General features: G+C 37.4%; 1 protein-coding gene across 9 annotated transcripts; it reads right to left on the reverse strand.

Annotated features, from left to right (window-relative positions):
- Positions 1-2,301: 2,301 nt before the first annotated feature.
- On the reverse strand, positions 2,302-16,567 carry LOC103704116 (mitochondrial substrate carrier family protein B-like). 9 transcript variants are annotated; one of them, XR_003385048.1, is made up of 9 exons: positions 16,070-16,567; positions 11,354-11,542; positions 11,113-11,262; positions 5,792-5,893; positions 5,639-5,709; positions 5,454-5,521; positions 3,206-3,343; positions 2,994-3,117; positions 2,302-2,659 (listed from the first exon to the last, which is right to left on the reverse strand). XR_003385048.1 is itself a non-coding variant. In XM_008787272.4 (8 exons), exons 1-8 carry the CDS (start codon positions 16,322-16,324, stop codon positions 3,080-3,082), a joined length of 1,011 nt encoding a protein of 336 aa, XP_008785494.1. In that variant the 5' UTR covers positions 16,325-16,567; the 3' UTR covers positions 2,302-3,079. The 9 variants fall into 9 exon arrangements, 4 of the variants coding, with proteins under 4 accessions (XP_008785494.1, XP_026659255.1, XP_026659254.1 ...); XR_003385047.1 differs by having other exon boundaries at positions 2,302-2,664; XR_005511253.1 differs by having other exon boundaries at positions 2,302-2,866.

A 16,567-nucleotide genomic window follows, 5' to 3' on the forward strand; every position in this document is an offset into this window, starting at 1 on the left:
TTCTTCACCTGTCATGTCTTCTAGTCAAACTTGAGCTTACTGCTTATAATTCCTAGGAAGGTGGTTTAGGATGCTGGATGTTCCATGTCCGCAGATTTATTGTATGATGGGCCGGCTTCCTGATAACCAAGGCTAGCTGGTTGCACCATTTTGTGTTGGCTGGAGCCTGCTTTCAGGAGAATTAGCATGCTGTAGCTGTCTCCTTACATGGGCTTCTGTCACTGCTGCTTTTTAAGTGAATTGCGTGCAAAACTGAAGTGTTAACGTTAAATATCACTAGAGGCACTACACCAAGATGTTCAATTTCATGTTGCACTCACATCATGTACTGCTGCCTAAAAGGTAATGGTGTTTTGATTGATCTTTGAATGGTTTAGCCAGCGATGTCAATCATGTTGGTAATGAAGGATATTATTAACTGATATTATTTAAATTATTGGCTAGTTCAATTCCTTTACTTCTCTGTTAATAATCCATAATTGTTTCATAACCATTTTTTCAGAGAAAACTTCTTTCTATTGGAGGTTTTTAGTTCATATGTTTGATGCACTTCATTTATCTGCTTGTGCAACTGTTCATCATTTTGTACCTAGTCCATGTCATGCACTCTAATCTGTTGTCTAGATGTGATCAAATCTAGCAGCAAAGTGGATGCTGGCATTGAAGTAAAGCTCTCAAATTATATTTGATGGATTTAAACTAGCATAAAATTGCATCAGTGTCATTCTTGTTGATCTAATTTATTCTCTCCCTCACTGTACGACAGTTATTGGTGGACTGGTCTATTAGTGAGCTACACAATATGCTTGCTTCCAGCCAGGACCACCGCATAAAAAAGAATAATATGCTTGCTGTTTGCTTGAATTTGCTTGATATACATGTCCGGAGCAGTTAATGGTTTCATCTTATCTATTCGTTTATCTTCTTTATTCCTAATCTGGAGTCCTTTCATACTTGCGGTTAGTTGTAAATGCAAGAGTGGATGCTGGCCATGAACATAAAGCACGAACTTTAATTGGTGTCAAGATGCGTCTGCTTTTTTTCTAGATGGTTGCATCATTAATTTTGCACCAAGTCACCTGACAAAACAGGAATCAGTGGTAAAGAGGAAATATCATCAAACTGCATCTACATATTGTTTTGAATAAGCAAGTAATTCCATTAAGTTTGGTAGAAATTGGCGGAAAGGTTGGATGGCTTGACACCAATAATCGTAGCTCTACTCGTCATGGTTTCTGATTTCAGTTAATGGTCATGGTTTCTGTATGACCTTAACCTTCCTCTCTATCTTTGTTCTGTCTACTGGTTCCTAAAAGAAATTCTCTGCATCAACATGGATGGTTCCTCAATAGCATAGTTTAGAGCGGATGGATAAAGACAACTTGTTGAGAACAAGTGGGGACAAAGGGCCATGAATGTACTCTCAACTAAGGCTGAAGCTCGTGTATGACTATTTCTGTGTTTCAATCCTGAAGCTGGCAGCACTGCATCAGTTCCACTTTCAAGATGCATTCTTCCACTTCCGGTTGAAGGTTCGACTACTATTATTTTTCAAGTTAAAGCACACCCTATCGAAGTTGCTTCAATAGGATTTTCTGTTCTCTAAAATTTGATCAGTAGAACTGTTGTCATAGGATGCTCAACCGGTGTCATCTCTTCAAATTGGTAATTTATAGAAAACAATGCAATCAGAAGCAACGAACCACCCAATATTTTCTTCCTATACTAAATTGCTCAACCAATCACTGGCTGACACCCTAGCTTATTTGAAACGGACAAACAAACAGGCGATAATTCTAGTAATGATGGTGGGCCACTATGAGCCACCGATTAGTAATGGTCATGGTGGTGGGCCTCTGTATGGACCACAGATTAGCAAGTCAGCCTGTAACACGATTTGTTGCTTTGATTAGCTGAGTGAAGCTTGGAATTGAACAACCTGCCTAAAAGCTTTCACTCGATGGCACGAAGAGTGGCATCTTCTAAGAAAGAATGAGCGCATGATTCTTGAAGCATCAAAACAGAACCTTCTAAAGCAGTTCACACAGGACCTAGCACCATTCTTTCACAAGCAATCAGACTCATGACTACAATACTTCTCATATAATTTTAATGAATCGACTTATAGACTAGAAACACAGGATGCTCCTTTCACCTGCCCCTGTTCTCTACAGATCAAGTTGAGGATGAAGCACATTAAACTGTCCCGAAACAGATTGAACAAAAACCTCTATCAACAAGAGCTAAGGCCCCACTGATATTACAAGAATGCCCTATGCATAACCAGCGGTGTGTTTAATATATCCAAACGCCAGAATCAGCTTCATTTGATTGTGCAAACAGTTATACCAATCAGCATATCAATGTGGGCCCCTACTCAATCAAGTTGGTAACCAGTGACAACATTTTATAAAATTTAATTGCAGAGAAGAATTTGTTTAAACACCATGAAAATTGACCATGGTCTTCGATGAGTTAAAAGAAAATAAACTTATCAGCTAAGATCACAGCGGTAATTCAAAACTGAGATCCTTAGCTAGCAAGTCACCAACAACATCTTGCAGTAGCTTCTGGGGATGTTTTCACCATGCATATGACGTCACTTGCTGATAGATATCTTTCACCACCCATCCTCCCTGATGTTGGAATTAATAATTTCCTGAACTGGCAAGTTGCTTCTGTTAGTTAAACAAATTCTCCATCACTTTTTCTAAAAAGTCATTGTTATAATCCTCGAAACCTCGCATATGCTTTTTACAAGAAACTCAGCTGGACCTCCATCAACAGCAAATAGACAAGTAGGCTCCAAAGAGCCCAATCATCTTTTTTTCCCTTAAAGATCAATCAAAACTGAGAAGTACATGATCTGGAAAATGCTAGCAGAATTGGAAGATGTATAACACTTAATGCCTCATGGATAGAGTTGAAGATATAATTTTATAAAAATTATAACGAATGAAAAACTTTTTCATGGAAGCAATTGCAAAACTTACCACCATGTGATTCCTTGGACACTAGAAACTTTTCTACCTTATCTCTAAGAACTTAACAATGTGCATCAATGTCAGAGGTCAAAACTTCATCTCTGAAAGATCTCAATGCTAGTCATCAGAATCTCTGCCAGACAGGCATGACTTCAGCATCTCGTAAGTCATGAAAACAATGCCAACACCTGGGACAACTTTATAGTACTCAGGCAAGATACCTCTGTACAATCCTCGAAATCCTTCAGTATAGATTATGTGCCTAAATGTTCCAAACAGCCCCGAGTTGTAGACATGAACCTTTCCAGCTGCCCCTTCCAACTGCATTCGCCGCCTCACAAGATCTAATGGGAATGTAACTGCAAAACAATTTTAGATGTATCAGCACTTTAGGTGCTCTAAATTTGAGCAAGCAAAAAATATAAGGCTATCATCAGTTGGATATATGGTCCATCTTGCATACTAACTTAGAAGTATTACCATGGTTTGCTATGCCGGTACCGGAGCCTGGACCGGTTGCCCGGCGGCACAGGTTGGTACAGGCCCGCGCCATGCTGTGCCGGGCTTGTATCGATATAGTAGAGGAGGCAGAGGAGAAGGCGAACGGGAAAGGAGAAGAGAGAGGAAAGGGGGAGAGAGAGAGAGGGGGGTGGTGGAGGCCAACGAAGGGCCGTCGGAGGCTGGCAACATAGGCAAGAGGCGTAGAAAGGCTCCGCGGCAGGGTCCGACCTCTTTTTTTTAAATTTCGCAATCTTTAAGTAAAGCCAGCAAATCACTTGTCGACTTTACTTAAAAATTACGAAATAAAAAAAGAGGCCGGACCCATGTTTCATTGTTTTTCGGCTGCAGAGCCCGGAGGAGCGTCCTCTACGCAGCTCGCCGGCCTCCACCTCCCTTTCTCTTCCTTCCTCTCCCTCTCCCTCTCCCTCCCTCCGCGTGGCTCGCCGGCTCTCCGCTAGCCGGCTTTCTCTTCCTTCCTCTCCCTCTCCCTCCCCCGCTCGCTCTCTTTTCCTCTCTTCTCCTTCTCCCCTTCCGGCAACCGATCTCGTTTCCGTTAACGGAATCATTCTGATCCGCCGCCGGGATGGCTCCTTATGACCGGAACCGACCGATTCGGGACAGTTCCGCTGACCTTGATGATTACTATAATTATCACTTGTTTCATTCTATAATTGATCATGTCAAGAATTATAAATGCAATCTGAAAGTCACTCCAAAAAACAGGTGTCTCAAAAAATAATGCCAGCATATCATGCATGAGTTAACACCAATCTATGGCATACAAAAATAATAATTGGAGTCTACATGTGCATGTAGAGACTGGAGATTGCAAATGCACATTTAGAAAACACCCGAACATTAACATCATATCTGCCGGTGCTAATTCCAAACTGAATTGGAAACTAATGAAATACTTACCAAAAAGAACTACTGCAGCAAAGAAGGTGGACACTTACAGATGACATCACCAATAAGAGCTCTCTTGAAATTTTTGGACAAAGTTCAACCTGCTTTCAGGTTGATTTAAATACTTAATGCAATGAGTTTGTCCTTTTGAAATGTCTTATTTTGGAAATCAGTATGAGAACAACTTGAGCTCAAAGAATATTGCTTATTAGAGACACATTATTTCACGTGTCAAGAGGTAGAGCTCAAAGGATATAAAACTTTTCTGTCAACCACTTCCCCATCTGCCTCCTCTCTTCTTTTCCTCTCATCTTATTCGTCCCCCCAATTTTTCTTCTTCAAAGGCAAGAACGCTCCCGTAGCCTATTCTCTTCACACAAAAGCGAGCTAAAGAAAATTTGCTTAAGCCAATTATATGATATTCAATTTTTTTTAAAAAAGAAAACAACTTGCATAAATGACCAAAAAGTTCACGATCAAGCTACTTTTGGAGCTTATATTGCAATTAGGCATAATTAATAGGCCTGGGGCAGCAACTTTTATCATAATTACTTATGCGAGGATTTTGGTATTTTGTCTTCATTACTGACTTTCCCAGTATATCAAGTAATCATGATACTGGACAGTGCACACTATACAAATTAGTCTTTCTGGTGCCTATCCATTTTTATCCTTTCTCACTATTAGCAATTGATCCAAAATACAAACACAAGAGTAGATTAGGATTAACTCAAAATTCTTATTATTTGATTAAGTGTCAATCAGTCATGACAGCTAAACTGCAAATACCAGGCAACTTATCACTGAAAAAAAAGAGGTTCAAGTTCAAATAAAGGATTGCAGGAGATGCATACAGTTGGGAAAAAGAGGCAAAACCAACCAATTTATGTCTGTTCACTTAATTCTGCAAAATTGTTTAGTTGTAGATTTTTAACTTCTTTAGATCAATTAGTGCTATGATTCATCCTAGTATCAGCTTCCATTCATCTATAGTTTTTTCATATAACTCTGTGTCCATATGCGCAATCCTAGATTCTGGTTATCAAGTTGTCAATCACTTACCTGTTGATGAAGCAATGCCCGAAATACTTCCACAAGCCAAACTAACAAATACAGCAGGATCATTGGGCCTGACATTTTACAGGAAAAAAATTCACATATCAAAATTTACCATACAATGTGAAAAAGTAGTGTCTCCTCAGCATATGAAGCACCAAAATTATTTAATCAAAGCACAAGGAAACCACCTCTGTAATTGCCAATGAGATCGCAAGGTTTCATACACAGAGAAGCTGATCGCTATATTAGGTCCAACACCCTGCAGCTTACCAATGGTCAATGCCAACAGAATGAAAGTTTAAGAACCATGACCTCAATACGGATTGATCTGAACAGCTTACCAACAAAGTTGCTCCAAGTCCTTTATATAACCCTCTGATACCCTCATCTCTGTAGATGGCACAGAGTGCATGAGAAATGCCTCTGTAATACATGGTTTTTGTCTGCATAATTACATATCTCAAGTTAATTATGCTGCAAATCCTGGTCTAGATAAGTTCTGCAAACAATGGAAGTAACAGTGCAAGAACACAAACTTCAATATTTGTAAAAACAACAATGTAATTGCAATGAGAAGAGAATCCTAACAGATCAGGAAAATTTAGACTAATTAGAGTGTTAAAAAAAGTGAAGCCAAAGTTTTATCTGCCATATCAATCATCAATGAGGATTGCAAACTCTAGAATAAATAAATTGGTTATTCCAAGATGCTTCAGAATAGAATCTGTATTCATACAAACACCTAACCCAACAACTAAATCAATCAAATAGTATGATAATGTTGGATCAATGCATGAATGAAAAGGTGGGTCAACTAATACCATGCATGGAAGAACAAGCCAGATATACCTAAAATATCTGTTCATCATTTCGAAGTCACGTAATGGGAAAATGTACTTTTAAAAAGTGAAATCATAACAGTTTTGTGAAGACAGGTTGTTATCACAGTTTTTGAACAATGGATATCACACATTTAGTGGACTGGAAGTTATAAACAGGTATTCCAATGCAAGATACTGCAAACTCTAGGATGCTTATAAAAAAGTTATCTTATATAAGGTATCTCGGCCAACATCAACCACTAAATCCTGAGACATCAGTGGATATACGTGGCTGATATTCTCTCAATCACATATTTTAATTACTTAAATAGATTTTTAATGAATAGATTGCAAAACCAGTGCCTAAAAATAGCTGCCGATCTTGGAAATACCATGTCAATTTTTGATATCTTGCATCTAAAATATTGGCTGAGATGTCATAAAATTTCAGCTCTTTTCAAATTTTTCAACCTTTCATATTCAGCCAAAATAAAGCCAAGACCTCTGCTCATCTCAATCTTGGTCGCCCACCAAATAATCAGTACCTCTGTTTTTAAAAACCTTGCATAGATCTTCGATGGACTTATATATATTTTGTCTAATCTAGCAAATTGTCAGAGTCATGAGGGATGTGTAAAACCATTTTTTGTTCAAGCACTTGAAAACATTTCTCTGAACTTTCGGTTAAAAAAGCTATAATAGTGTAAAACTTTCTTGATCTCAACCCTTTTTGCTCTTTCTTGAACCTATTTCGCCAGTCTCTACCAATCAATAAGTATCTTTTTAAGCACAAATATAAGCATGTAGAACAAGCAAAGCAATGATATTAAGAGAATAATGAGTTCATAATTTTCAACGATAAGGCCAACATGAGTATTAAATGTTACATTAATGTAATGGGAATTGTGAGATCGAAGTGCACCATGATATAGAAACCCAAAACAGAAAAAACCTAAAAGGCTGGACTTAAGTGGTTCATTGGGTGCACTACCTAGGGCACAATAAAAGCTCCTATATGCAGCAGACCACCTACAACATAAAAATTACCATAACACAGAAAGCCCAAGAACAACTTGAAAGGCAGCCACCTGGACTTGAGTGGTTCCTTGGATGCATTACCTGGGGCATGATTACAGCTCCTATATGCAACTGACCACCTAGTGAACAATCAAGCAACCTGCACATGCATAGGCAGCGCAGTACTAATGGGCTTGGACTACTTTTTCGTACCAGTTTACTAAGGTAGGCCTAGGTATTGACCATATTAATTATGCACCTCATCACCCCCCATAAACGTCTTGATGAAGCCATAAACTTTAAACTGATTACAGCTTATGAGTCATAAATTTACTTACTTGTTAACTTGTCATTTATTAATTTTCATCATTTGGCAGCTGTCTTGTATTATCAACTTCAATAATTATGCATGCCTTTTTTAATGATTAATATATAACTCTCAGAAAATTTATCTCATCATATAACTTCCTCAAGAATATTGTGATTTTACTGGTTCATATGTCACATTGCACTAAAATAGGTCCTCAAATAAATAAAAGGAGTTCTCTCAATTTGACCTTTTTTCCTTCAATTTTTTATGCTTTATCTGTATTTTCTAGTTATGTATATATACATACATATTTGTGTGCACATGCATGAGAGAGCATTTAATTTTATTCTAATATTCCAATGGAATCTGCTTAGGCATGAACCTTCTTCCTAAGCACTATATGGTCCCTTCAGCATCCACATTCCATGATCACCTATCAAGTAACTAATGGCACAAAGTACCAACATTTCAACTATTATTATAAGTTTATAACTATCTTTTTATGAGAAATATTATTGCCATAACTATCACCAAAATCAACATAAAATACAGTAGTAGAGATTCCTTGGTTGATTTGCTTTTTTTCATAAGGAATTCTTAATTTTATATATCAGACCACAGCACTCAAATCTTATTCACCACATATCGGCCATATTTTTTCATAAGGAATTCTTTATTTTATATATCAGACCACAGCACTCAAATCTTATTCACCACATATCAGTGCCATACCATCTAGTGCCGGTTGCATGCGATATGCCGGCCATAGCAGATATAACTCAATAACTACGGGAGAGTTTGGTATGGGTTGATCATTCCAAGATTAAGGGTGATGCGGGTGGACATAATGAGATCACAACATTTGGTTGCACTACAGTGATCTTGGGCTGAAATTTGAGGACAAAAATGTCCGTCGGTCCAACAAAAAAAATTGGTATATAACTATACCATTAATATATTATATCAATATTATATATATTATTTTATATCGATATTAGATATTTTACTTATTATTAATCATATTATTGTCAAATTACTATTCAATAATAATTTTAAATTATAGTAGAAGTATATAATTGTACTTTATATTTATATAATAAAAATATTTAATACATTACTTCTATTTGCCTTATTTTTTTAATCAAAATAAATATCAGTATTAAAAATAATATATTATAAGAATAAATAAAAATATTAATTCTTTAATAATTATTAATATATCTTTATAGGATTAATAATTATAGGACATAAATATATTTTTATGGAACATACTAATAATAAATATATTAGCAAATATATTAATATTTTATTATAATATATTTGATGTGATTACTAAATATAAGTTTATAAAATATATCAGAGGTAGTTTTGGTATTACATGTTTAGTGATCTTGGATTTTTATGGAATAACAAACAAGTTACTCATGGATATCTGAGAATCTCTCGTCACTGGAATATAGCATGCCAAATGAGGTGATCTTAGATCATCGCGATCAAATTACCCTCGGATAAGAATCATTAGTGATCGAAGATCACCTTGGTGATCCCACTGGGGTCACCCAACGCCACCCACATATCACACGACAAGAATCCTTAGCTTAGGGAATGTAAGCACAAGTCATCATATAAGAAACTTGTAAACTATGAATTCATAGTTGTCCTATATTTTATTAACATAACTTTTGAAAGAATAACAACCCATGCCAAAGTAGAAGTGCAAAGTGTAGGTGATGATATTCTTCCTTTGACTCATCATCCTTTCTTTTGAGTTGTACATAGTTAACTTTTTTACATTTCTCTTTTTTTTGACTTTTGATATTTTGTGATTCTACAAGAATATTAATCTACCAATTCAGAGTAGGGCAATTTGGGTTGTAACAAACCAAACTGAACTGATTAAGAACCAGCACAATTTGGATGGTTGGGACAGATCAGTCCCTTAAAAACCTCATGTAGCCCCCCACCCCAAGGCCCTGACCCTCTTCCTCTCTCTCCCCCTCTCTCCCATCTTCCGCCATGATCGAAGCTTCGAAGCTCCACCACATGCGGTTGAATCTTCGAGAGAGTGTTCGTGTTCTCATCGCGCTCGCTCGGTTATTCGTCTAGCTTGCTTGGTAGCTCGTCTTGCTCCTCTTCAATGTCAATCGATGCCCATGTAAGCCCCCACCCCAATCTCCCTCTCTCCCCCCCTCTCTCTCCTCCCTCTCCCTCTATTAGGCCGGTATAGTATATATACTGGTATCATACCAAACCGATCACCAGTCAATACGAGCCTTGGTACCGGTCTAGCAGACCTTGCTTCATAGACTTAAACAGTGATAGAAAGTTCAATCGCATTGTTGAGCAGCGAACTCCAAATGTATTACAATGTTATGAATGACCCTAACAATATTGATAGCAATTTTGCTTATTTATATACCATTTTTTCCCAAATGGCTCATCTTAGCCAAAGCTTATCAAGATTTTTGTCCCCAATGTCTAGCTGAGAAATAGTTAGATACTCGACTTCACCCCCAGTCTGTACAGCATGTGCAACAATGACCAAAAGAAAGCCCTACTTATAGGTTTCAAGTCTTATCAAGGGAAGACCTAAAGAAAACGGCAGAACAGCTACGACAAAACAATTTATGCAATTTAAAATGAGTAAACAAGTTACACCAGAAGAAATGAATGGGAAAGAAAGATTTATCACCATGACCCACAATCAATGTGAATGAATTACCAAAGTTAGTAGGCATGCAAACTTCGCTTCACGTACCAATCAATTATATAGCTAGGAATTTAAACCATCAGATTCTCATATTTTTTATTACAGAAACAAAATAAAACTTCAAAATTTTACAGCTTGAAGAATGAATTCAAAAGGAAATAGGATAACCATATTAAATAGGCACAACTCATGCAGAAGATAAAAGTGTCAGAGTGCATCAAATATAGAAACCTAGCCAAAAGAATGATCTCTTAATATATCAATTGAACTTAGTTCTAACATGATAAAAAATAAGCATATAAACAAATCATGAGAATTTATTCAGTATACAAATATAGACTTTATTAAGATAACTGCATACAAGGGAATCCCATCATTCAAGCAAATACACATTTCTATGATTCTATCTGCACAAAGTATATCCCAAAATGTCTATGTGATTGCCCTATGACAGTAAGAAATGCAAACTAACATCCACAGTAAACAACTGACAGCTCTTAGTAGCTGGACAGTTATTATCAGTGCCAAGTTATATCTAGACTACAGATCCTTCTAGAAAAGAAAATAAGCTAATTAGCAAACATCCTGCTTCATTTGCAACGACAGATATTAGCGATGGTTTATTTTTTTAAAAAAAAGCCTTGAATTTGAAACCTTGAAGAGAAGCCATCATGCATTTTTTCTCTCCTACTTATTCACTGGGAAAAAAAATTAAGAATTCAAATTTTCAAATATGATTGCTGAAGATAAGATTAATAGATAGGAATTCTACTGCATGATGTGATATAATAATGGTGAGATCACCTGAGCAGCAAGACGCGTCCTCACAAGGTCCAACGGGTATGTGATAGATGCAGCTGTTACACCTGCCAAAGCACCACCTAACAGCCGAACACATACATCTGCAGCCATATAATCCTTATGCCTATCAAGCCCAGGAATCAATTGTAGTAACTGCAAAAAAATAATAATTGATATAGACATATCATTTAAAAATTATAAAACCCAACTAGCTGACTGGCCAAAACATATTTCTCCAACAAACCTTCATACTTGCATGCTTGTAGTGTTCATAAGCATAGAAGCTTATAGATGAATATGGTAGCCGATGAGCAATAGTGACCAAATTTCCTTTCCAAAATGCTCTAAAACCTTCTTCATAGACAATGCGTGAAGCCTCCCTCCATATACTAGCCTTGCTTAGGGTAGCAACATTAGAATGCATGCCTTGCACCTAAGGAAATAAGATGCCAGGAAAGCAGTTGGTGATCTGAGAGAACAGGTGAGAAATGGAAGCCAAAATGAAGGATCCTCTCTATGACACCAACCAATATAGATAAACCATTGTAGAACAGATAGGAAAATGAAGAAAATGAGGAAGAAAAAGTGGCATGACAACCTTAGATAACAGAACGTTACCAGTTCAGCAGCACACAAAAGCCTTAAATGAGGACACATCTGGAAAAAGCATCCATACGATGAGGTACTTTTGCTCAAGTTCTCTGTTAAATAGATCTAAGTGTCGAGTCCTTTCAATATCTAAGAATTACATATTACAAGCCCTTGTCTGAATACCATACCAATATCCGTGTCCAAGTGTTAGGTAAACTGAAGGATCCAGGTATCATAGCCAACAAACAGTTAGTTAAGTCTTAGCCATTGATAAAAATCAAGAAAGAAAGCTAAAAAGAACTCTACCTAGAAGACCCTTGCTAAAAAGAACTCTACCTAAAAGACCCTTTAACATGAGTCAAGAACATAGTTTATAGTCTGTTCTTGTGCTTACATCTTGAGCTAATTATTTACCCAAACAAGCACACAACACTCTTAAAGCATAACAAGAAAGTCCATGTGCTACAAACTTGGCCTTGCAAATAACTGGTAAAGCTACTAGTAAAGCTTGTTGAAATGAATGGTTATTCGGTTATTCGCCTATAATATAAACACCACAATTCACTTATTTAAAAAAACATGAATATGAATCCCCATAAATACCAGCTACAATGAAGTGAGGGCTAAAATCGTATTTTATTCACTTGCTCACTTTCCAACTAGTAGTCATGCATGCCAAATGAGTAATGGGAAAGAGATTCGTTGGGTCCTTAAATGAAAGGATTTAAAACAGAGACTTCAATTATTATGTCTTACAAATTCAGATATGAGGAGTTCTGAGCTTCCTTAACTTCACATAAGATGCTTCCATGGAGGTACAACATGCTTCAGATAAGATTTTTCTTTTTAAATCTTAAAGAGGGAAACTTAAGAAATTTTAACATTTGGGATTGTATGATCAAGTCAAGGACCGATGGCTAGATGCTAGAAATAGAGGAAACTGCAAGTCTGAGGTCTTGATACAGCACAAACTGGATCGTATAAATATAGATTCTCCAATTATATAATGAAGAATGTGTATGAGGACTCAATCTAGGACCTAACTCTAATGGGCAAAAAAAATCTAGTAATAGGAGTTATGGAAGAACTTTATGAAGGCATAGAATAACAACAAATAATTGATTAAAAATCTCACCACCTAACAAATCACCAGCTAAATGTAGGCAGTTTCAGGTCCTTGCTGAGAGATGGTAAATTCATTGCCTCTAAGCATAAGGTCATCATCATGGCAGAAAAAATAAAAATATATGTTCACTTTTATTATTTCTAATTGATTTTTCACTCCCACTACATGGGTGCATAAAGAACATAGAAACAATCAAACAAAGTGTTAATTATAAACTAACTCGCATATAACTAATCTAAGCTCAAACTTTACTCATAAACAACACCTTACTTACAAGTTACAACACAAATTGAATCTGTTGCCTGGTCATTATTAACTAACACTGTGAATTACCCATGTAATGACTTTGAAATCGCATTACTTAAAATATAATACAATAGAGTCAACCAGAATAATGTAAAATTTGAACTGTATGCTTGTACCAGCACAAACACCTACACAAATGAATACTTTTTAAGGTTCCATCCTTGCTGCTCCACCTTCTTAAGTCCAACATCTAACTTATCACATATCACGCTTGTGCTAGTCAGGGGCCAGCTAGTACAAGTTCTGCTTTACTTGGCCCCCTGGCAATGAAAAATACACAACCAGCCATAAGATATCCCAAATGAATGCTAAGATGTGGAGTAAACCAAAATAGTTTCTAATGAATTTATACTCTGCAAACTTGATCTAAAATTTTGACTTCTTGTAAATTTTTCATATTAAAGCATAAGATGCACACTTATGTGTTGTGTAGGCAATTCTACATCATGATACAAGCATATAACATGATATGAAAGGACCATCATTTAAATCTATTTTACGAGACTTAAAAGAGCATTCCCCCATTTCAACTTCTTTTTCACTTGATCACGGATTATGCTCTATCATTGAGATATATTATGCATATATATATATATATATATATATATATATATATATATATATATATATATATATATATATATATATATATATATGTACATGTACATGTATGTGCACATGCATGTACGTCTATGTATGTGCACATACATGCATGTCTATGTATACATGTATGTATGTGCACATATAAATGTAACAATATTCTCTCTATCCCAACATACATTAATCTCAATTTCAGTATGCCAGACTAATAAACATGCAGATACATATCGATATAGATGCATTTTGTACCCATTTTCTTCATATATTTTACCAATCAAAGACATCATTAATTAATGTAGATCATTACCTCAAAGAAAATCTTAGTATATAGAAAATCATATGAATTCTTATAGCTTTTACCGTAGAACTTGAGTGCAACATTTCGTTGATACTTTCAGTGTTCTTCAGATAGCTTACTACAGGATTTAAGGCATGCTTTGTCAATAATGCCTTCAAATGCTAAAGTTGGCAATATATAATTAAATAGGATGTTCAGAGGTTCAAAACATCTCTATTTTTGCAAGAAAAAAAAAAGCTATATCTCAAAAAGGAAAATTGTTCCTTAACATGTCTTAGAGTCATATATCGTTTTAGCGATATTTTGTTTTTTTTGTTTGGAACCAATATAAGCCTGCCATCAATATGGTACAATACAATACCTACACACCCTTGGACCCTTACAGGGAATGGTGAATACATAAATGCTAAATTGTTGTGCTCAATTTCAATTTGATATCAATTATGTCATGCCTCTAAGAAGGTAACAAACTCTGAAACCACAAAAGTTTCCCACAATCCCACCCAAGTACATTAGTAGGATGACTTTAAAAAAATGATTTAAAGTTTAAAACTTGCAACCAACCACCTAGCCCAGTTGAAGCACACTCAAGAAAAGGGGGGAAAAAAGAAACACATAGTTAAGCAAAATGCATTATTGTCCTTGTTAAGCCTTAATTGTATTGTGACCTGTGACTTAGACATGCACTATCTGTGTGCCTAAATATGAAGATGTTCTTCGATACTTTGTTTTACAGAAAATCATAATGGTTTTTCTTGACAAAATTAGTCCTAAACATTCTAAATACTTACCCAAAATGAAGCTAAACAATGTTCCCTGATATTGATCGTACAACGAAAATTAGGAACTAAAATCTTTCTCAACTTAATGATTGGTACAAAATTCATCTATAGACATAGTTTCACTTTGGTAATTACTCAAAAAACATGACATTTTGCATCAAGAAACTATAACAGGTGGTCAAATTTGCATGCACAAATTTTGGCCCGTACTTAGAGAAGTGCTTACCCATGTCTTCTCAATTTGATTTAGTCATTCCTTATGGTAGAATATGAACCGTTGAGTGTACGTGAAGATTTGACCTACGAGGAGCTTTCGATCCAAATTGTGGACAGAAAAAATCATGTATTACGGTACCGAATCATTCCTTTTGTCAAAGTACAATGGAATAATCATTCAAAAACAGAGGTTGCATGGGAGCTTGAGGAAGAAATGAAGGTCAAACATTCACAGCTTTTTGAATCTTCAGGTATATTAATTTCGAGGACCAAATTATTTTAAGAGGGAGAATGCAATAACCAGATATTTTGGGATCGTGGGCCGGCTCGAAGTGGCCAGGCCCAGCTCGACTCCAACTAGCCCAACTTGTGGGCCGGCTCGAATAGGCCAGACCCAACCCGATCCGGCATGTGAGGGGGTTGGGGAAGAAGACCCCGGCTGGGAGTCTTCTTCCTCTTCGATTTCGGCGAAGTCAGCGACTCACCGAGGGCAATCCAAGTTTGATCCGAACTTTAGGATCTTGCCTATTTAACTCTCCACCCCCTTTGATTTCCTCCACCCCAATTGCCGAGAATCACCGCAATTTCAAGCTCTTCTTCTCCGAGTCTCCTCCTCACAATTCGTTGTCGGAAAGGGCTGCCAAAACCTCGCCAGACCGAGGTAAATGTTCCTCATCTTATTCCCCTTCCTTTCCTAGTGTTTGAGTAGACTTTTGCTTAGGTTTGAGCCAGCAAATCGCCGGAAATTTCATCCGAAACAGGGTATTTCGGTCTTCATCGCTCCTGTTCCACCACCTTGCTTCAAATTTGCGCACTTTAAAACTTTTCTTGGTACAAAACGAACAACAAAACCACGGAAAATAAACATGGAACCACCGCTTTCAAGAATTTGTAGGAATTCAAATTTCACCGAAAAGAAAAGAACCGCCGCCTTCAAGAATTTGTAAGAATTCAAATTCCACCGAAAAATAAGAGCAGTTTCACATGGTTCAAAGACGCTCCTTCCAACAAGTGGAAAGAGAGGGCAAGAGAGGGACCGACCTGAAATAGAATAGTGAGACGAGAAAGTGGGGCCGTGCAGGTCTTGCTGAACGCTCCGGCGACGCCTCCGGCCAGGAGGTTCGCCACCGGCGCCATCTGCGGCTGAAGCTGAGGGGCCTGCTGCCCACTCTGCTGGTTGGGGTGCGAGGCCGAGTACCGCCGGATCCCGCCCTCCACGGCGACTCCGTGGGCGGCGGCGAGGGCCCTCTGCCCTCCGCCTTCCACCACCGCCCTCATCCGCGCGTCCGTCTGCATCTGCGATCTCGTCCTCCTCCCGCTGTGACCTCGGAAACCCTAGAAACGAGGCGGAGCGGCTCCAGATTTGGATTGGACTCGCCCCCTGGAATCGCCGAAATGGAAGTGGAAATCCTAGAGAAACCCTAGAAAGGTGTCCGGCGCGTCTGGCGTCGTCGTCTTCGTTTGCTTCATATATAGGTTTTTGGGCGAGGAATTCGAAGCTGGAAAGGATGCAGCGTCCGAGTGGGACTCTTCCCTTCC

Source organism: Phoenix dactylifera, chromosome 3 (assembly GCF_009389715.1).
Source record: "Phoenix dactylifera cultivar Barhee BC4 chromosome 3, palm_55x_up_171113_PBpolish2nd_filt_p, whole genome shotgun sequence".
Lineage (NCBI taxonomy): Eukaryota > Viridiplantae > Streptophyta > Magnoliopsida > Arecales > Arecaceae > Phoenix > Phoenix dactylifera.

What these genes read in the sequence shown, in the direction of transcription:
- LOC103704116 (XM_008787271.4), bottom strand. Translation starts at nt 16,324, where the DNA reads ATGCAGACGGACGCGCGGATGAGGGCGGTGGTGGAAGGCGGAGGGCAG. An exon ending in ACAAGCATGCAAGTATGAAG is followed by an intron (nt 11,263 to 11,353) that starts GTTTGTTGGAGA and finishes ATTTTTTTGCAG; the next exon opens with TTACTACAATTGATTCCTGG. An exon ending in GGACGCGTCTTGCTGCTCAG is followed by an intron (nt 5,894 to 11,112) that starts GTGATCTCACCA and finishes GTAATTATGCAG; the next exon opens with ACAAAAACCATGTATTACAG.